Source organism: Chionomys nivalis, chromosome 1, assembly GCF_950005125.1.
Source record: "Chionomys nivalis chromosome 1, mChiNiv1.1, whole genome shotgun sequence".
Classification (NCBI taxonomy): domain Eukaryota; kingdom Metazoa; phylum Chordata; class Mammalia; order Rodentia; family Cricetidae; genus Chionomys; species Chionomys nivalis.
In genome coordinates, this window is record NC_080086.1 from 156,466,300 (window position 1) to 156,488,217 (window position 21,918).

At 38.7% G+C, this 21,918-nt stretch overlaps 1 protein-coding gene across 1 annotated transcript in view; it reads right to left on the reverse strand.

Moving 5' to 3' along the window:
- The window catches only part of Cntnap2 (contactin associated protein 2), a 2,085,894-nt gene that overhangs the window by 436,347 nt on the left and 1,627,629 nt on the right, over positions 1 to 21,918 (reverse strand). Inside the window, exon 15 of the mRNA XM_057766295.1 lies at positions 4,065 to 4,192. Within this exon, the coding sequence (XP_057622278.1) occupies positions 4,065 to 4,192 (128 nt within the window). The remainder of the gene's footprint in view (positions 1 to 4,064; positions 4,193 to 21,918) is intronic.

Here is a 21,918-nt window from a genome sequence, read left to right on the forward strand (position 1 = left end):
CATGCGAGAATGTTCTTAACAGGCAATTGGGTCTGCTAACTGCTCGTTGCTGACAGCTCTGGGCAGGGCAAGTTCATCCAACACATTCTCAGTTTCCTGGGGAAAAGGAAGATAAATGCCTTTCTCTCACAAATACAAAGTATTCCACATAATTTCAGCTATCATTGCATTTTCATAAATATTAGGTGAAATATGATTTAAAAGCATCTCTCTGAATCTATATTATCCTCCCTATACCAAGATTGTTCATTGTTCACCGATGAGATAGCTATTTTCATAAATAGTGGGTCCTTGTGATGTCTTCTCTTGATTGTCAGTCTGACTACATTTGAAGCTAACCGAAACCCAAGCATCAGGACACCACACATGAGAGCCCTATACCAAGATTGTTCATTGTTCACCGATGAGATAGCTATTTTCATAAATAGTGGGTCCTTGTGATGTCTTCTCTTGATTGTCAGTCTGACTACATTTGAAGCTAACCGAAACCCAAGCATCAGGACACCACACATGAGAGGGATTTCTAGGTTAGATGATTTGTGCTCAGAAGACCCACGATAAATCTGGGGCACGCCTTCTGGTGTCACAATGATGTGGGAGTGACTTCTTTATCTATCTGTTGCTTTCTTTGGTTAATTAATAAAGAAGACTGCTTGGCCTGATAGGGAAGAATTTGGATAGGCGGAGTAAACAGAACAGAATGCTGGGAGAAAGAGCCAAGTCAGGCAGTCACCATGATTCTCCCACTCCAGACAGACGCAGGTTAAGATCTTTCTTGGTAAGCCAGCTCGTGGTGCTACACAGACTATTAGAAAAGGGTTGGATCAATATGTAAGAGCTAGCCAAAAAGAGGTTAAAACTAATGGGCCAAGCAGTGTTTAAAAGAATACAGTTTCCGTGTAATTATTTCGGGGCATAAAGCTAGCCGTGTGGGCGGCCGGGTGCCAGGAATTTAGCCCGCCGCTCCTATTACAACATCACCCTACATACAAACACAGGGAGAAGGAAGCTTTTGCTTTTTGCCTGCTTTCCCTCACTCTCACTGGCGAGTTCATCTGTCCTTCTGCTGAGTCATTCCTAAAAGTGTTAGAACTTTCTTCTCCAATATTCCATTGTCATCTAAAGTCCAGATAGGGCATCCAGCCTCATGGACTGAACAAACACTCAATTCTTGGCTTTTCCACCAGGAGACAGCCATTACTGGCCTACTCACAGACTTTAAGCTAACCTTACAAACTGCCTCTCTCTGTAAGTGTGTGTGTGTGTGTGTGTGTTTGTACTATTATTTATCATTCTATCATTTCTTTTCCCTTCAAGAACTCTGACTAATACAGTCCTAATAATGCGTCTGAAAACAATCTTGACTTAGAAACTTAAGTGAACATTTATCATCATGCTTTCCTTATTTTCTGACTTTTATTAATATGGAGTCTATGTGGGGAGATGCCTCAGTAGATAAAGTGCTTGCTAAGAAAGCAAAGGGGCCTGAGTTTAGATCTCTAAAACCCATTTTAAAAGATAGGGCATGGTTCTGTATACTGTGACCCCCATGTGGAGATCATAGACAGTTAGATTCCTGAGGCTCATTGGTCAGCTAGACCAGCCAAAATAGTGAGTGCCAGGTCCAGTGAGAGACCTTGCCTCAAAAATAAATGGACAGTGCTAGAGGAAGATATTCCAGAATCCCAGAATTAGTCTCTCTTGCTGATTTGCTGTCTCTTTTTCACACACACAACACACACATACACATATACCACACACACCACACACACACATGCCTATCTTAACTGCATGTTCTATTACTCCTTTCTTGAGAAATTAGTTACAATAATATTATATCAGAAAACTTAACATTAAATAATTGTCCCAGTTAGGGTTTCTATTGCTGTAGCAAAACACTATGACCCTAAAGCAAGTTGGAGAGAAAAGCGGTGATTGGGCTTACATTTCCACATTGCTATTCAGCATTGAAGGAAACCATGTCAGGAACTCAAACAGGGCAAGATCACGGAGGCATGGGCTGATGCAGAGGCCACGAAGCAGTGCTGCTTACTGACTTGCTCCTCATGGTTTGCTCAGCCTTTTTCTTTTAGAACCCCAGACGTTCAGTCTAAGAATGGCACTGCCCATCATGGGCTGGGGCCTCCCACATTGATCAGTAATTGAGAAATGCCTTATGATTGGACCTCAAGGAGGCATTTCCTCAACTGAGGTTTCTTCCTCTCTGATGACTCTAGATCGTGTCAGGTTAGCAATAAACTAGTCAGTACAATGATAAAGTATCTATATCTTCTAATACTTTTTCATGCAAATTTCTCATGCACTTCTGAACTACCTTTTCCTATTTCCAGATCACTTAGTGAAGTGCTGCATAAAAAGCAAACCCATGATAAATTCTTCCTGAGCCTAGTTTATTGATTAGGGAACATCAATATCATATTAGCTAAAAATAATATATTAAGTATAAAAATAATATACTTTTGCGTATAAACTTCCCTTGAAAGTAAGCCAATCAACCACTGAATGAGAATTTTTCTCTAATTCAAAGTGAAATTCAGAATTATAATTGATAAGCCAAAGGTATTTTATCTTATATATTAATAAGTAATTATGACATAAAACTGACTTTCAGTCTACAATACTGTAAAGAACATGATAGTCCCTTTCTTAGCATATTTATTTAATATTCCTATTGTTTACTGTTCTGTGTCAGTATCTTTTCTTAATGAGCTGCAACCAAGTATCTTTTTGTGCATTTCTACCAAGTCTGGATACACAAATGAAGTTTTACTGTTTATAGCCAAGGCTTCATAAAGACCTTTTGACCAATCTCAGTTCTGTAGATACCATTTTTTCCCCAGTGTAAAAAGAGAAAGATCAGTCCAAACACCTCCCCTTTTCTTTGTGTTATGTTAGGGACATCCCCTTGTTTAACTGCTGACAGTCTCAATTAGCTAAGCAGTAAACTGCTAAGAGCGCATCCTTACATTTTTTTGAGTGGTTGCAAGAATCTATTATTGAATAGGCTTAATTCTTCATTGATTTACAGAAGTTGTAAAGAATATTCCACCTCACATAATCTTTTGCTAGTAGGAATTCAATCCCAGGCAGTAAAAACCTTTATGGCCTTCCCAGGAGGCATTGGAACACAGGTGGCATTCTCATTACCACAGCTGATAAAATAGAGAGGCTTGCTTGGGGTCTTTGAGTGAGCCAGTTATTGAGGGAGTAGAATCTAGGTCTCCCTTTGCCTAGTATACAACCAAAAAGCACAGAATTCCCAGGAGTGTTCCCTGAATCACACGTGCAGGAAATAGAGGGAAATGATGCCCAGGATGCTCATTGCTGAATCCCCATAGCAACCTTTCCCTGCTACCCTCCCAGCGCACATAAAGTACACCGAAGGGTATCAAACAACATTAAATCTGAATAGTGCCCTTAATTAGGTGGGACCATAATGCTGACTCTCTTGCCTCCCACTGTCCACGCTAGTAGCTCCCCAGTCCTCTCTGGTGCCTAAGCCTGAAAGCAGGACATCGTTATAGAAACAATCTTTGCCTTTCACAGGACCATCAAGCTTTGATGATGATGGAGTTTGATAGCCATAATGTCAAACTTTATATGGCCATAATCCAAGTTTACAATAATACATTAAGCCATAATGCTACTATTTATATCACCATAAACTCAGTTTTATGGTGATATAAATAGTCATGCTAATGGCATTAACAGCAGCACACAGCGGAATCCCAGCTGTTGAGTGGCACTTTTATGCTATTAGCATTGCTATTTATGTTACCATAAGCTTAGGTAGTCAAACTTATTACATAGGAATAGACAAAAAAAGATGGATATCCACATCTTATGCCTGAATGGAGGCTTCAATATTAGACACACCCTCTTTACTATAAAGATCCATGTGGCTTTCTCTCTATTGGGCCCCACTTGCATTGTGTGATATTTTTTAAGAAAAAGTCTGTTTTCTAGCATCTTCTGAGCAGCCTGGAAACATTATTTCAATGTGATAAAAAAAAGTGCAAGTCAGAGCTGCTGGGCAAACTTACTGTCTCCTTGGCAGCGCAGAGGACCCACGCTCAGCTTGGCTTCTGAGCCTTGTCGGTCAGTATCTCCAACCACCACCTGGCTTACTGGCAGGTGATCTTTGTAGGATAAGAAGCCAGCATCCTTCCTCCTGAATCACAGGGAGACAGAAAAACATGAGAGACGGTGTTAGGATTATAGTTTCTGTTGTCTCTGATCAATGAGGGCATTTTTAATTGTGCTTCAGAAATATACTGAGTAAAATCACAGATGGAGTTTGCTCTCCTCCCCTGTAAGCACTCAGACTGTGGCTCAGAGGCAATGCTGGCATGGTCATCTGATGGAAAATAGTACTGACATCCCTGTCTCCAGAACCTATACCTAATAAGCCATTGGCTATTTTAGGTAGACCAAACCACATACCCCACAGATGCTCACATTTAAAGTTAATGGAAAGTTCAACAAAGCCATCTGAATGATAGACCAAACAAATCCCTGTTGAAAATCTTTGCCTCTTTAATTGTTGAAGTAATTTCTTCAGAGACTTTCTTCCCTACTGGGCATCAGCTAAATATGGAATAGCTTTTGTTTTCTGGTCTTTCCTTGTTTACTTGAAGCACTGAAATAGTTCACGGATGTATCCAGCATAGAGCAGGTGCTCCATCAGTACTTAACTCTATGGATAATGAGGAGTGGAGCTGAGATTTGATCCTTGTTTGGTTTTCTGCCTAGGTTCATCTGTTTATCCTGTACTTATCCTGCACTTTTCCACCTTCTAACTTGATTCCATACCTACTTTGAATTACTTAAATTTTTTATCAATTGTTTGAGAATTTCCTGTATTCATGCAACATATTTTATCATATACATTCTCCTCTCTTCCCCATAACTCCTCCCAGATCCACCCACATTTTTAATGTCCCTTCCAATTTCATGTTTTTTTTTTTTTTTTTTTTTTTTTTTTTTTTTTTTTTTTTTTAAATAACCCACTGAATCCAGTCAGTGCTGCTGATAATGTTCTTGGGTGTGGGACCATCTACTAGAGTGAGGCTGACCTACCAAGTTCTATACCTGATGTGGGAGTCCCTTCTGTATGTTGTGATTACCATTAATGAATAAAGAAATTGCATTTGCCTGTTGATAGGGCAGAACTTAGGTATGCAGGGAAGATGGAACTGAATGCTGGGAGAAGAAAGGCTAAGTCAGGGGGCACCATGGATTCACTGCCAGAGATAGACATACTGAATCTTTGTTGGTAGGCCACAATCTTGTGGTTATATACTAAATACTAGAAATGGGTTAAACTAAGATGTAAGAGTTAGCCAATAAGAAGTTAGAGCTAATGGGACAAGCAGTGATTTAAATAATACAGTTTCTGTGTGATTATTTTGATTCTGTGTGTCAGGGAACAAATAAGCACCCCTCCTACCAATTGGCACCATGTGACCAACTAAATCCACATAAAACCTGAGAGGCATAAAAAGGAATTCTAGACAAAAAAAAAATGCAGAGTTTAAAACAGCTTCTTGCTGTTTGCTGGCAGCTTGCTGCAGGTCCTTTAAGAGAGATGTTCCTGATTCAGCTTTAGCACCAAGAAAGCCACAGCTGTCTTAAAATGCTGGCTTTCTGGGCCACACTGCCAGTGAGACCTTTGCCTCTTTTGGGAGACCAAGTATTTGAATGGGGTTTGTGAGCAGCGTGCTGAAACCTGCCTGATGGCAGCATGGACAAGCTTTGTGCCTGTAACTGGGGCAGTGTGTGCGGCTCAGAGGCACAAGTGGCTCCACCATGCTGGACTATGCGGAGCAAGCAGGTATTACTGTATATGCCATACTAATGGTGCAACTCAAGTTTTAAGAAGTGCTTAGCATTTTAAAAAGTGCTCATGTACATTAAAGAATTACAAATATGCAATAAAGACAAATCTAGAGGAAAAAGAACTCTAAACAAGTCAGTGTTGAATAAATGCACCTAGGCTTGGAAGAAAGAAGAAAAAGAGTATAGTCATAAAATAAAGTTAATGCTTTTTTTAAAAGGTAAGTCTTTAAAGAGACAGAGTACAGAAAGAAAAATAAGTCACGTAAAGATGGAAAATTCACAGAGCGTCTGGATTATGTATATTATTGTGTTTTCTTTGAATTTTTTGGCTGTGAAGGAGCTAAGTACAGAGAGACATTTCATTGTATGGACTGCTAAGTTAAACCAACATAAAGGTATATTGATTCCAAAATTTGAGTTAAGGATATGTTGCTTTGGAAAAGAGGTTTTTCTTTTGTTTTCTCAGAAGATGAGAACCTGTGGATTGCTTCCAGAGCAGTATAGTATGATGGAACAAGACTCCCTGAAAGGTTGCTGTGAATACCTCCACAAAGAAAATACTTCACCCAATAAACAGCAGGAAACAGTTTGGAGAGAAATAATTATGCCCATATTCTCAAATATTGTCTATAAATGTTTGTTTGCGTTTAAAGGGGAATGTGCTATAGAGATTTGCATTGGTATGGATCTTGGCTTATTAATACAAATTTAAGGTCAATTTTGTTATATTTCTGCTCTTGATTAAAAATGTAATGCATAATTAAGAAATAAAGCTTAATAGATAGCTGTCTATAATAGTCAAGATTGTAGTCATGTTAGTTAGGTTTTCTAGATATATAAAGATATATTTCAGTTAGATAGGTATTCTTCAAATCTTTCAGAGAATTTCAGAATATGGCATTTAAAATGTTTAAATAACTTAGGACTTTTCATGACAATGAGACACATCTGCTCCTGGCACCACCAAGCTACTTCAAGAGGAAGATGGGCATTGAAGAGGCTCCTTGTGGAGTTTGCTAGATATTTGGGCAAGAAACTGCTCTTGCCTAGACTGATTAGCTGAACATTCAGGACCCACAGAGAGATGACTGCTGAACTTGCCTAAAGGTGAGATGATCCTTCAGTGTTCCTGCTTCATGAAAGAGTCTGTGAGACATTCTGCAGGATACAGAAGAAAGTGACTGAACTGCCTTTGAAATTTCCTGCTTTGTGGAAAAGTCTGCTAGATGCGATGGGCCAGTAGGCTAAATATGGATGCCCCAATGGTACAGAACAACTTTGGGTAACTGTCCAGGCAGTGAGATGTCTCTTTTAATTCTAGAATTTTGAAAGTTGCTTGCAGTGTACTTCCTGTTTACTTTGTTATATTTTTGTTATATTTTTCTGGAGTCTTTGATGGAGTTGAAGAATTTATAGTTATAGTTTTCCTTAGTTATGATAAAAGATAAAATAGATATAAATATTGTAAGTGTAATTCTTGTTTGATAACTGTTTTGTTATATGTAATTTTACTATGTTAAAGTTAAAACCCTTATTTTTATTTAAACAGAAAAGGGGAGGTGATGTTGGAGTCCACTCTAGGTGCTGTGATTACCATTAATGAATAAAGAAATTGCATTGGCCTGTTGATAGGTAGGTGGGGAAGATAGAACTGAATGCTGGGAGAAGGAAGGCTGAGTCAGGGGATTCCATGGATTCACCGCCAGAGATAGATGTGCTGAAACTTTGCTGGTAGGCCACAACCTCATGCTGATATACAAAATACTAGAAATGGTTAAACTAAGATGTAAGAGTTAGCCAATAAGAAGTTAGAGCTAATGGGTCAAACAGTGATTTAAGTAATACAGTGTCTGTGTGATTATTTTGGTTCTGGGTGACCGGGAATGAACAAATGTCTCCTCCTACATATACCCTTATTAAAAACTACATCTATTCCAGTAGTCATTAATGGCCAATGGCTTCTCAAATAGAGGTAAGGACTCATGAGCCCGTCATGTCCATTTAACAGTGTTGACTGGCTTTATCTTGGTCAGGTCTTATAAAGGCAACTAACAGAACACTGTTGTTAGTGTCCTGTCATGTCCAGAAAACACTGTTACACCTGAGTGTTCTTGTTCTTACATTTTTCCCCCTGGTGACCAGGCTTCAAACCTGCCAGTATGTAGCGGCGTAAATGAAGGCAGACAGAAATTATAATAAAATACTCAGCTTTAATTAGGAAAAACTTACAGAACTCGGGGTTCCAGCAGAGAACAGGAAAACAGAAGGGAAGGCGAGGAGTACGCCCACAATCTTTATAAGTAAATATATCCTCAGGGGACCCCGCCCTACAAGCAAGGTGATTGGTTGGGTCTCCCCTACATCTCCCCTTTTTGTCTAAATAAGACAGAGCAAAACCAAATACAACTATATACAATAGGAACAAATAATAAATGTACTAAACATTTTATTTTAAAGAGTCTAAATAATGTAGAGAGTAACTGCAATTAGTTAATCTTTAACTCCATCAAAGATCTGAGAAGGGAATTAATATTACTTAACAAATGAGAGATATCCAAAATGTGCAACAATTGACAGAGACAACTGACTACCTGGGCAATCACCCAAGGTCTCGTTTGCAATGTTGAGTCAACCAACTTTGGCTAAGGCCTAACATAACTGACATACCATTACTAAAGGCAAGGAACTTTCTTAGAACTATCCTACTCTGTCTTGGCAAGATAAGACAATCCTGTTTTATCCATGTATGGATATTTTGTATCTTTGTCAGTAGTTGAGGTATGGGCTTTTTTTTAACCCAAAGGCCAGTTCTGCCAAGAAGACAAGCTCCCAGTGGAGTGTCTTTGGTGTTCAATGTTCTCTCGGGAGTAGTGTGGTGTTGCCAGAAGTAATTGTGTCTCATTGGCACGGAAATTTAGGTTAGATTAAAGGCCATATTTTACTCCCCTACACCAGTAGGATTTCTTTTGTGCAAACTTACTTTCCTTTAGCAGAAATTCAAACAGTTAAAGTCACTTCAAATAGGAAGAAAATGCTCTGTTTTTGAAAAGTTATGTGTGTGTTCTTATGTGCATGTGCATGTTATATGTAAGGATGCCCACACATGTGTGCAACTGCATTTGAGATTCAAATGTCCATACTAGGTGCTGATGGAGGAAGGTCATTAGTTAATTAATAAAAAAAAAACTGCTTGGCCTGATAGGTTAGAACATAGGTGGGTGGAGTAAACAGAACAGAATGCTGGGAGGAAGAGGAAGTGAGCTCAGACGCCATGCCACTCTCCTCTCCAAGGCAGCGGCGATGAAGCTCCAACCCAGGATGGATGGAGGCTAGAATTTTCCTGGTAAGCGCACCTTGTGGTGCTACACACATTAATAGAAATGGGCCAAGCAGTGTTTATATGAATACAGTTTGTGTGTTGTTATTTTGGGGCATAAGCTAGTCAGGCGGCCAGGAGCTGTATAGCAAGAACGCAGCCCACAGCTCCTTTCAACAAGGTGTCTTATTCCATTGATCTCCATATTATTTTCTGGGACAGACTCTCTCTGAACTTGGAGCTTGCTGATTCAGATAGACTGCATGACCAGCAAGCCTCGGGAACCCTGTTTCAGCCTACTCAGGATTGGAATTAGATATGTGATAATCTGCCCAGATTTTTATGTGGGTACTGCTTATCCAAATTCTGGGGCATATATTCATGCAGTAAGGACATTTCAACTAAGCTATGTTCCTACACCAAAGCCTTAGATAGTAAACTTGATATTTACTCTTAAAGGAACAATAAATGAAGGCAGCCTAACTGCACACTTTAATTTGACAGCCTGTTAGAAATGATTCCCATGGACATAGTGCTAATAATGTCCTTTATGAGTTGATGCCGCTTAGGGTGCATCGCTAAACTGCTGCACCACAAAATACATCCTAAAATCCAAATTCCTCTTGCAATCTGCTTTTGTTTGACCCAGAAGTGACTTTGTGATTTACTTTGCAGTGTCTGGATGCATCATGTAGTATCTTCGGTACACACCAGGTTCCTGAGCAGAATAGGCCACCCTGAGTGAACTCTTAGAGCTTAATTCTTTGAGCTTATGAAAGATAGAGTTGATAATTTTGTAAATAGGAGACGTGGGCTGTGGAGATGGCTCAGCGTGTAAAGTACATGTGCACACATACACACAAGACATAAGACTTTTGAGAGGGGGAATCTCCATGACATTGTGTAATAAGTGTGCACTGATCATGGGATGGGCTTTTACATAAGCATATGTAATCCATGTATGATTCACACATCTACTTGTGCAATTGCAACTCAAATCTTAGTTTGGAGCACTTTTAGTGACCCAGAAGCACCTATCCCATACATTTCCTGTAGTCAATACAAACATTAAAGGTATTTGTTATTTAATTCAAAATATTCAAATATCCAAAATCCTTTGGGTCGTACTCTAAATGAAATGTTGTGCTTCACTAGTGAAAATGTAATATCACTCAACAATGGGAATGAGGCTTCTCCTGTTGTCAGCTGGGAGGACTCCAGGGTTTGGATATTGCACCTAAATCTGCCCTGAGCATCCTTCTAATGGAATTACCTACTGGCATTGATGGATGTTTACACAAAACAAGAAATGCTGGGTTATAAAGTCTGCTTAACTTTTGTGAATAATTTCAGGCTGTTTTCTCTAGAGTGCATATCAATTTACATTTCTACCTGAGCATAATAAGAATTCAGGTTGCTTAGGATCCTTGCCTGTGTCTATGATAAGTGATGCAATGAAACATGGTATTCTATTTAAAAACACCAGATAAAAATTTTTAAAAAACAAAAGCCTAGAAGTATTTTAATTGCTATGTAATTTAATAGCACAGGATAAACTTGGAAACATAGTACTTAAATCTTTGCAAAAAGATTTAAATAAATTAAATTGATAGATTGAATTATTTAAATGAAGTATTAAATTAGTTAAATAAATTAAATAAATAGAATGTAATAAATCTTTGAACACAGTTTCCAGAAGTTTGGGCATTGTTATATTATAATTAGCCATCATTCAATTATTTTATTAGAAACTGATTACCATTGAGAATAATAGGGATTTACAAGCCAAATTTCATCAGTGCAATCAATTTTGTATCATTGTCAATGAAACTGAAAATTTTAAATCATTTTTATTAGGGTTTCTTTGTAATCTGTGCTATCACCACTACACCATTGACAAGCACGAGGAATAGAGAATTTATGTTGGGGCAGACACCAGGCAGTGGGGACCGGCGCGGCGCAGACACCAGGCGACGGTGACTGGCGTGCAACTCCGAGGGCAGATCGCCCCACTACAATTAAACCAAAGAGGTAGGCCTTTTGTTGGCGAGGTCCCTGGCAAACCGGGAGCCTGATCCTGTTCCTGAAGACCCTTCTGAGTGGTGAGAGGGATCTTGGCCCGCCAAAGGAGCCAGGAAACAGAGCGAGGGCATTTCTTAAGCCCATGGCCAGCAGGGAAACCTGATCTGGTTTAAAAAGACCCACTAGATAGCATCAATAGGAGGAGATGGGCAGGTGCTAAGGCAAGAATTCACCCAACAATCTGAAAAACAACATGAAAACAACAGAAGGACGTGAACACCCTAACACAGAAGAAGTGGGAAAAACTGACTTTATGAAAGCAATAGAGTTCCTTAAACAACATGTAAAAAATGCCCTTATAGAAATGGATGAGAAGTATAACAAAAAGTTTGAAGAAATGAGTAAATATGTACATGATACCCTGGGAAACCAAGAAAAAATGATCAAACAGGTAATGGAAACAGTTCAAGAATTGAAAACTGAAATGGAAGCAAGGAAGAAAACACAAACTGAGGGCCAGCTGGATATGGAAAGTCTAGGTCAACGAGCAGAGTCTACAGAAACAAGCATAATCAATAGAATACAAGAGATAGAGGAAAGAATCTCAGATTCTGAGGACACCATAGAGAAAATAAACACACTGATCAAAGAAAACAGCAAAGCCAACAAATTCTCATCACAAAACATTCAGGAAATATGGGACACAATAAAAAGACCAAACCTAAGAATAATAGGAATAGAAGAAGGAGAAGAGTCACAGCGCAAAGGCCCAGAAAATATTTTTAACAAAATTATGGAAGAAAACTTTCCCAACATAAAGAAAGATATTCCTTTGAATATTCAAGAAGCATACAGAACACCAAACAGACTGGATCAAAGAAAAACATCCCCTCACCATATAATAATCAAAACACAAAATATACAGGTTAAAGAAAGAATATTAAGAGTTGCAAAGGAAAAAGGGCAAATAACTTATAAAGGTAAACCGATCAGACTTACACCTGACTTCTCTATGGAAACCATGAAAGCCAGAAGGTCCTGGACAGAGGTACTGCAGAAACTAAGAGACCATGGATGCAAACCCAAACTACTATACCCAGCCAAGCTATTGTTCACTATCAATGGAGAAAACAAGACATTCCAGGATAAGAACAAATTTAAACAATTTGTAGCCACAAATCCAGCCTTACAGAAAGTAATAGAAGGAAAATCACAACCCAAGGAATCCAACATTGCCAACACTGCTTACAATAACTCAGGCATCTAGCGACCCTCAACAGCACAACTCAAAGAAGGGAGACACACAAACTCTACTACCAAAAACAATAAGAATAACCGGAGTAAACAATCACTGGTCATTAATATCACTTAATATTAATGGTCTCATTTCACCTATAGAAAGGCACAGGCTAAGAGATTAGATACGAAAACAGGATCCAACATTCTGCTGTTTGCAAGAAACACATCTCAACCACAAAGACAGGCATCTACTCAGAGTAAAGGGTTGGCAAAAGGTGTTTCAAGCAAATGGTCCTAAGAAAAAAGCAGGTGTGGCCATTTTAATTTCTAACAAAACTGACTTCAAACTAAAATCAATCAGAAGAGATGGAGAGGGACATTTTCTACTCATAACAGGAACAATTCATCAGGATGAAGTCTCAATCCTAAATATCTATGCCCCTAATATAAAGGCACCCACTTACATAAAAGAAATATTACTAGAACTCAAGGCAGACATCAAACCACACACACTAGTAGTAGGAGACTTCAACACACCTCTCTCACCAATGGACAGGTCAATCAGACAGAAACCTAATAAAGAATTAAGAGAATTGTTGGAGGTAATGAAGCAAATGGACTTAACAGACATCTATAGAACACTCCACCCAAATAGGAAAGAATATACCTTCTTCTCTGCAGCTCATGGAACCTTCTCAAAAATTGACCACATACTCGGAAACAAAGGAAACCTCCACAGATACAAAAAAATATCAGTGTCCACCTGTGTCTTATCAGATCACCATGGACTAAAGTTAGAAGGCAACAACAATGCTACCCCCAGAAAGCCGAAAAACTCATGGAAACTGAACAGTCAACTACTGAACCACATCTGGGTCAAGGAAGAAATTAAGAAAGAAATTAAAGTCTTCCTTGAATTTAATGAAAATAAAGAGACAACATACTCAAATCTATGGGACACGATGAAAGCAGTGCTAAGAGGAAAGTTCATAGCACTAAGTGCCCACTTAAAGAAAATGGAGAAAGTGTACATTGGGGACTTAACAGCACACCTGAAAGCTCTAGAAAAAAAAGAATCAGACACGCCCAGGAGGAGTAGAAGACTGGAAATAATCAAACTGAGGGCGGAAATCAACAAAATAGAGACACAGAAAACAGTCCAAAGAATCAATGAAACAAAAAGTTGGTTCTTGGAGAAAATCAACAAGATCGACAAACCCCTATCCAAGCTAATTAAATGACAGAGAAAGAACACACAAATAAATAAGATCAGAAATGAAAAGGGGGACATAACCACACAGACACAGAGGAAATTCAGAGAATCATTAGATCTTACTACAAAAGCCGGTATGCCACAAAACTGGAAAATGCAAAAGAAATGGACATTTTTTTAGATAAGTACCATATACCAAAGCTAAACCAAGACCAGGTGAATGATCTAAATAGACCTGTTAGTCATGAAGAACTAGAAGCTGTTATCAAAAATCTCCCTGCCAAAAAAAGCCCAGGACCAGATGGTTTCAATGCAGAATTCTACCATAACCTCCAAGAAGAGCTAATACCAATACTCCTTAATGTATTTCACAATATAGAAACAGAAGAGTCATTGCCAAATTCCTTTTATGAAGCTACAGTTACCCTTATACCAAAACCACACAAAGACCCAACCAAGAAAGAGAATTACAGGCCAATCTCACTCATGAACATTGATGCAAAAATTCTCAATAAAATACTGGCAAACTGAATCCAAGAACACATTAGAAAAGTTATCCATTATGATCAAGTAGGCTTCATCCCAGAGATGCAGGGCTGGTTTAACATACGCAAATCTATCAATGTAATCCATCATATAAATAAACTGAAAGAAAAACCCATATGATCATTTCATTAGATGCTGAAAAAGCATTCGACAAAATTCAACACCCTTTTATGATAAAGGTTGAAGAGATTAGGGATACAAGGGTCATACCTAAATATAATAAAAGCTATTTACAGCAAGCCGACAGCTAACATTTATTAAACAGAGAAAAACTCAAAGCCATCCCACTAAAATCAGGAACACGACAAGGATGTCCACTCTCTCCATACCTCTTCAATATAGTGTTTGAAGATCTAGCAATAGCAATAAGAAAACATAAGGGGATCAAGGGTTCTTGGAGAAAATCAACAAGATCGACAAACAAGATTCGTATTGGAAAGGAAGAAGTTAAGCTTTCGTTATTTGCAGATGATATGATAGTATCCTTAAGCGACCCCAAAAACTCTACCAAAGAACTCCTACAGCTGATAAACACCTTTAGTAATGTGGCAGGATACAAGATCAACTCCAAAAAATCAGTTGCCTTCCTATACACTAAGGATAAAGAAGCAGAGAGGGAAAACAGAGGAGCATCACCTTTCATGATAGCCACAAATAGCATAAAATATCTTGGGTTAACTCTGACCAAGGAAGTGAAAGATCTATTTGACAAGAACTTTAAGTCTTTGAAGAAAGAAATTGAAGAGGACACCAGAAAATGGAAGGATCTCCCTTGCTCTTGGATTGGGAGGATCAACATAGTAAAAATGACAATTCTACCAAAAGCAATCTATAGATTCAATGCAATCCCCATCAAAATTCCATCAAAATACTTCACGGATCTGGAGAAGACAATAATCAACTTTATATGGAAAAACAAAAACCCAGGATAGCCAAAACAATCTTATACAATAAAGGATCGTCTGGAAGCATTACCATCCCTGACTTCAAACTCTATTACAGAGCTACAGTATTGAAAACAGCTTGGTATTGGCATAAAAACAGAGAAGTCGACCAATGGAATCGAATTGAATACCCTGACTTTAACCCACAAACCTATGAACACCTGATTTTCGATAAAGGAGCTAAAAGTATACAATGGAAAAAAGAGAGCACCTTCAACAAATTGTGCTGGCAAAACTGGATGTCAATCTGTAGAAGAATGAAAATAGATCCATATCTATCACCATGCACAAAACTCAAGTCCAAATGGATTAAAGACCTCAATATCAGTCCGAACACACTGAATCTGATAGAAGAGAAAGTGGGAAGTACTCTACAACACATGGGCACAGGAGACCACTTCCTATGTATAACCCCAGCAGCACAGACATTAAGGGCCTCTGAATAAATGGGACCTCCTGAGACTGAGAAGCTTCTGTAAAGCAAAGGACACTGTCACTAAGACAAAACGGCAACCCACTGACTGGGAGAAGATCTTCACCAACCCCACAACTGACAAAGATCTGATCTCCAAAATATATAAAGAACTCAAGAATCTAGACCGTAAAAGGCTAATCAACCCAATTATAAAATGGGGCACTGAGCTGAACAGAGAATTCTCAACAGAAGAAGTTCAAATGGCCAAAAGACACTTAAGATCATGGTCAACTTCCTTAGGGATCAGGGAAATGCAAATAAAGACAACTTTAAGATACCATCTTACACCTGTCAGAATGGCTAAAATAAAAAACACCAATGATAGCCTTTGCTGGAGAAGTTGTGGAGAAAGGGGTACACTCATCCATTGCTGGTGGGAATGCAAACTTGTGCAACCACTTTGGAAAGCAGTGTGGCGATTTCTCAGGAAATTCGGGATCAATCTACCCCTGGACCCAGCAATACCATTCTTGGAAATATACCCAAGAGATTCCCTATCATACAACAAAAGTGTATGCTCAACTATGTTCATAGCAGCATTGTTTGTAATAGCCAGAACCTGGAAACAACCTAGATGCCCTTCAATGGAAGAATGGATGAAGAAAGTACAGAATATATACATATTAGAGTACTACTCAGCAGTAAAAAACAATGACTTCTTGAATTTTGCATGCAAATGGACGGAAATAGAAAACACTATCCTGAGTGAGGTAAGACAGACCCAAAAAGAGGAACATGGGATGTACTCACTCATATTTGGTTTCTAGCCATAAATAAAGGACACTGAACCTATAATTCGTGATCCTAGAGAAACTAAACAAGAAGGTGAACTCAAAGAAAAACATATAGGCATCCTCCTGAATATTAACCTTCATCAGGCGACGAAAGGAGACAGAGGCAGAGACCCACATTGGAGCACCGGACTGAAATCTCAAGGTCCAAATCAGGAACAGAAGGAGAGAGAGCACGAGCAAGGAACTCAGGACCGCGAGGGGTGCACCCACACACTGAGACAATGGGGATGTTCTATCGGGAACTCACCAAGGCCAGCTCTCCTGGGTCTGAAAAAGCATGGGATAAAACCGGACTCGCTGAACATAGTGGACAATGAGGACTACTGAGAACTCAAGAACAATGGCAATGGGTTTTTGATCCTACTGCACGTACTGGCTTTGTGGGATCCTAGGCAGTTTGGATGCTCACCTTACTAGACCTGGATGGAGGTGGGTGGTCCTTGGACTTCCCACAGGGCAGGGAACCCTGATTGCTCTTCGGGCTGATGAGGGAGGCGGACTTGATTTGGGGAGGGGGAGAGAAATGGGAGGTGGTGGTGGGGAGAAGGCAGAAATCTTTAATAAATAAATAAATAAAATAAATAAAAAAAATTAAAAGTTACCAGAATGCATAATACTAAAAAACAAACAAACAAACAAAAACAAACAAAGAAACAGAATTTATGTTGGCCACAATCACCAGTTCATAAAGGATAGTTCAGATTAAAGTCTAGTCTATTTGTTTCTCATTCTGAGAGTTTCTTAAAAAAACCAGAAAAAATGAAAACAATAAAAAATAAGCAAATAAACAACCCTCCATGTCAATTAGAAGACTTTATCATATAAAACTTATTTCTAGATGAAAGCAGATCTCTCAAGATTCACTCAACTAATCTTACATATTGAAGCTACAAACAATGTCCTAAGTTCAAGAATGCTTGTAAAATTTTACATACACTTGTGCCTATGCCATAATATACCATACCAGTGAGTACTAGGTCTGCTTTATGCGCAAAGGAACCAGTTTGGACTGATATATTGATGTTTTCTTGTGGTATAGCTAACTGTCATAAAACTGTTATTCTTGATAAATCAGAAAAAAAAACCCAAACACTAAAAATCCATCACCTTAGATAACATGAAAAAGCTACCTTCTGTTCCTATTATGGTCAAATATCTGAGTAGAACGCCACAAATTTAAAGTTTCAGAGAGACACAGATGAAATGTACGACTGAAAAACAATAGATACCTTATTGCCTATGGAAAAAAAAATTCACAGACAGCAGTAAGCAGCTAAATTAGCACAGTTTCTGATGTGATTTTGCAGCACCTGCCCTGAGAGCTGGAGGGTGTTTCTCAAAAGCAGCAGTTCTCAACCTGGGGGTTGTGACCCCTTTGGGGGTTAAATGACCCTTTCACAGGGGTCATCTAAGGCCATCAGAAAACACAGATATTTATATTACGATTCATAACAGTAACAAAATCACAGTTATGAAGTAGCAACAAAAATAATTTATGGTTGAGAGTCACTACAACACAGGGAACTATATAAAAGGGTCCCAGTATTGGGAAGGTTGAGAACCACTGCTCAAAACATCTACCTGATGTTTCTTCTTAGAACTTTGCATGAAGCTTTTTATTCTTATCAATTTTTGTATGCAAACATGATTTTGTTGGAATCAATGACCGTTAGAGATCGAGGTCAATTTAATTTAGGGAGACACTAAGTACTGTTTATCACGGTAGCACATACACTAATTACGTGTGGTAGCAGGCTTGTACATGCATCTCAGAGGGGCCCTGACTCAGACTCTTGCATGGTTTATCAGATTTGTTAGTTACAAAAGTCAAATTGAGTCTCTGGGTCCATTCTAGAACTTTCTACTTCAGTACAGTTTCCTGAGAATTTCAGTTGTACTCTGCTGCCCGTACCCTGCCTGCTGAGACAGAAAGCAAGCCTCTGGGCAGCTCAGTCTTCCCCTCAGCTCAGTGAAAACACAAAAGTAAAACATTATACAAAAGGAAAACGCTGTAGAGAATTTTTTTCTTATCAGATGTTATGAGAGTTCCCATTCTAGAGGTCTGACCTGCAAGTCCCAGCAGAGAGAAAGGACTTTCCTTAGAGAAGCTTGTAGGGAGGTTTGGGTAGCCTCAAAGAGAATGATGTGAAACTATTTTCACATCCTCTCAGCAGGAGCAACTGCTAAACAAATACATGGGAGACCGTTGTTTGGACAAAGGCTGCAGCAGATCAGGCTGTACTAACATGGATGGACTCACTCGTGCCAACTGACATAGAATCAAACTGAATGTTAATACTGGCCAATTTTCTAGAGAAGAGGAGATTCCCAGGCACCAATAGGGGGAGGCATGCCTCTGAGCCAACATTCTAAGGAAGCCCTCTCCATTTTAATCCTGTACAGGATGCTTTTGCAATGACCCATATGCTTTCTGTTAGTTTCTGCCTTCTTTTGCTCTTTCCTGCCTATAAAGCCAATCCCCTCTGTTGAGCTCATTGGTCCATTCATTCTGTTTTGTAGAATACAGGATAAGATGCTGCCTAATTCTAGAATTGAAAATAAAATACAATTAAATATTTTAATTAAATTGGTTGTGATTTTGTTTTTCTCAGACTAGATCTCTGTGAAATGTGTGAGATGAGGGAATAACGTTTCTGAGCATCTTTGAGATGAGGAAGTTGGGCAGAGGCAACTCTATTCCTCGGGGATGCCTTACCATCCCAAGACAAAGCAGCACTGCCAGTTCCTCTATGGTCCTTATGCGTTGGTAGGCAAGACCTCTGCTTGTCTATCACAGAAGAGCTATTGCAGCATAGCTGAATCATCACGAGATGAAAACAACAGAACCTCTATTACACAACAAAGTAAAACTTTCTCAGTACTTCCAATAATGTCCTCAGTCACCACTGACTTTTGAACCTTCCTCAATGCTATAAATGTTCCCATAAAGCAATTAGAGCAATTAAGAAAACAACTGTCACAACTAGATTGTTAGAATCTGTGCCTATGTCCCCTATGGAATGAAAGTAATTACAGACTCAATTCTTTCTTTTCAGTGGGAATAGAGGAGACCTTTTATAAATGCTAGACAATTATGTGTCTCATTTAGACTCTTAGAGAAAGCCCCTGTCATCATTTTGAGACTTTATGCAAAATGGTCCTCTCTGATTTGCCTTTCTGGAATTCAAGCTCCTTGAGGACAGACATGATATTTCATAAAACTTTATCAAATAAACACAAGTAGCTAATTAAAAGTAGTTTGCTTAATGTATCTTGTGATTGGATAAATGCACAAACAAATGCAGACATTAACAAGGCATAATTCTAAAGACATCAGAATGAGCTTGCTATCAATGGGGAAAGATGAGAAAGAAAGCCTTTCTTATATGGAAGTCCTTGAATAAATTTGAAGCATTTACTCCTGGAAGTGAAACTTTAATTAATGTTTTATTTCCTTTGAAAGTAATATTTAATAAGAGATCAAAATCTGATTAATATGGCAAAGGAGGTACAAAACTTATATCTTAAAGTTAAGTCTATGGTTGCTCTCTATAAAAGAAAGTTGATTAATTTACTTGGGCCATATTTTTTTCTACTTAGATGTCATATGATTAGGGTCTTTGATTCTACTTTTATGGTTTTAATTCTAGAACAGTAAGTGGTCATTATTGGAACACGTTTGTCATACTTCTATGTGCAGAAAAATCGTGAATGTTGGGTCTACTTTTCATGAGTGTGGTTCTTTGAGGAGAGGTTTTTTGAGGTACTTTGTGGTGTGAGCAGGATAGGACCTCCTGGCCCTATAGAGTTTTTCCAGAAGAACAGTAATGAGCATGTGTCGGGAAAATGATCTACTTAACTTCCCCTCAGCTTTCAGGTACTTGGTTAGGAATAAAACAATGCCTGGTTTTCTATCCTCTACCGTTTAGTAGCTGAGCTAAAAGAAACATAGAAACCTCAAACACTCTGAACTTGAAGAGAAGATGCATGTTGACATTTCTCAAGTTGTCTTTAAAGAATTTCAACTGGCTTTCTTTAAGTGGCACAGAAACATATCATTTTTATTCTGTAGGAAAGTTGTCTCGCTGGATGGAAGACAGCTTTGAATTACGTATGGTTTAGTCTGTCTATTCATATTTACATTCTTATCTATGCAAGAGTTGCTTGTGTTTTTGTAACTCATGGCAAGAGGGGATACTTTTTTTCCCTCTTTGCCCAAATGTAGAGGCAACAAATAGAGCTTTAATTAGGTGATTCAGTGGTACATCTTGACAGTAACATATTATAGAGTGTTAAAAAGTATTAAGACAATGACAAAGATGATGGTTACTTAAAAAACATGTTCCTTAGTGAAATATTCCAATTTGATCACATGATTCCAATCATATGCCATTCTGGAAGAATGCAAAATTATGAATACAATAGAAGATCAATGATTTTTTTCAAGAGGGGATACTTGACAAGTAGACTTCTTCCCATTTCTGTATCTCTGAATATCTAGCAAGTCATGGTCTATGCCTAGCATCTGAAAACCTAGTTGTTGAGAAAGTATTTCCTTATCTTGGCTGTGAATATCTTTCAAACACAGGGTGAGTAACCTGGTTTTTCCTCAATGTTTTTTTTTTTCTCTATGTTTTCAAGAAACAAACAGGTGCAGACTTTGGAATCTCACAAGCACCTGGCCATCTGTCCTATCTATGCTTACTCACATCCTATTTTATGACTCACTGGCCCTTGACTATGGCTGGGTGGACTTTCAGAGAAATATTTTCATGTGAGTACATAATTGTATATGTATATGTTCAGGTTCATGTGTGTTTGAATGCACATGTATGCACATAAATTTAGTGGCCAGAGAACAATCTTAGATGTAGTTTTTGAGACCACATCCACCTCAATTTTTTGAGACATTGTCACCTACTGGCTTGGAACTTGGTCAAGTCTGGCTGGCCAGCAAACCCTGAACTATTGCCTGTCTCTCTTCCCTAGTGCTGGGTACCTAAACTTAGATCTTCATGAAAGCAAGTTTCTTTGCTGACTGGCATTGTATCACATGTTCTACATATGCCCCATAAAGCACAGCCTACATCGTTTTTTCCACAGAACTCTGAAAAGGAAGGCCACTCCCATTGCCAACAACTCTGTCTATTTTCATCTTGAAATTGCATAGGTTTATGCCAGGATTATGTGGTTCAGTTGGGCTTTGTATCTCTCAGACTCCAAAAATCATGGCCAAGGCATCTGATTTTTCCTTCAGTCCGTCCTCTGCCTTCTCACTCTGGTGATATGGACTTCCGGGGAGGCATATGCCAATAGCTGGGCAAATCAGCCTTCCCTATTGGCCTCTCAGACTTCTCCAAGAATGGTTGGGTTTCTCTGGCATCATCTGAAAAAGGAAATGATACCCACACAGCTGCCCTGGGTATCTCTGAAAACCTATTTCACAGCCTGAAGAAACCTAGTTTATTAATTCTTCTTTGGCCATAAATTTTTTTGAAAACCTAGGCTTT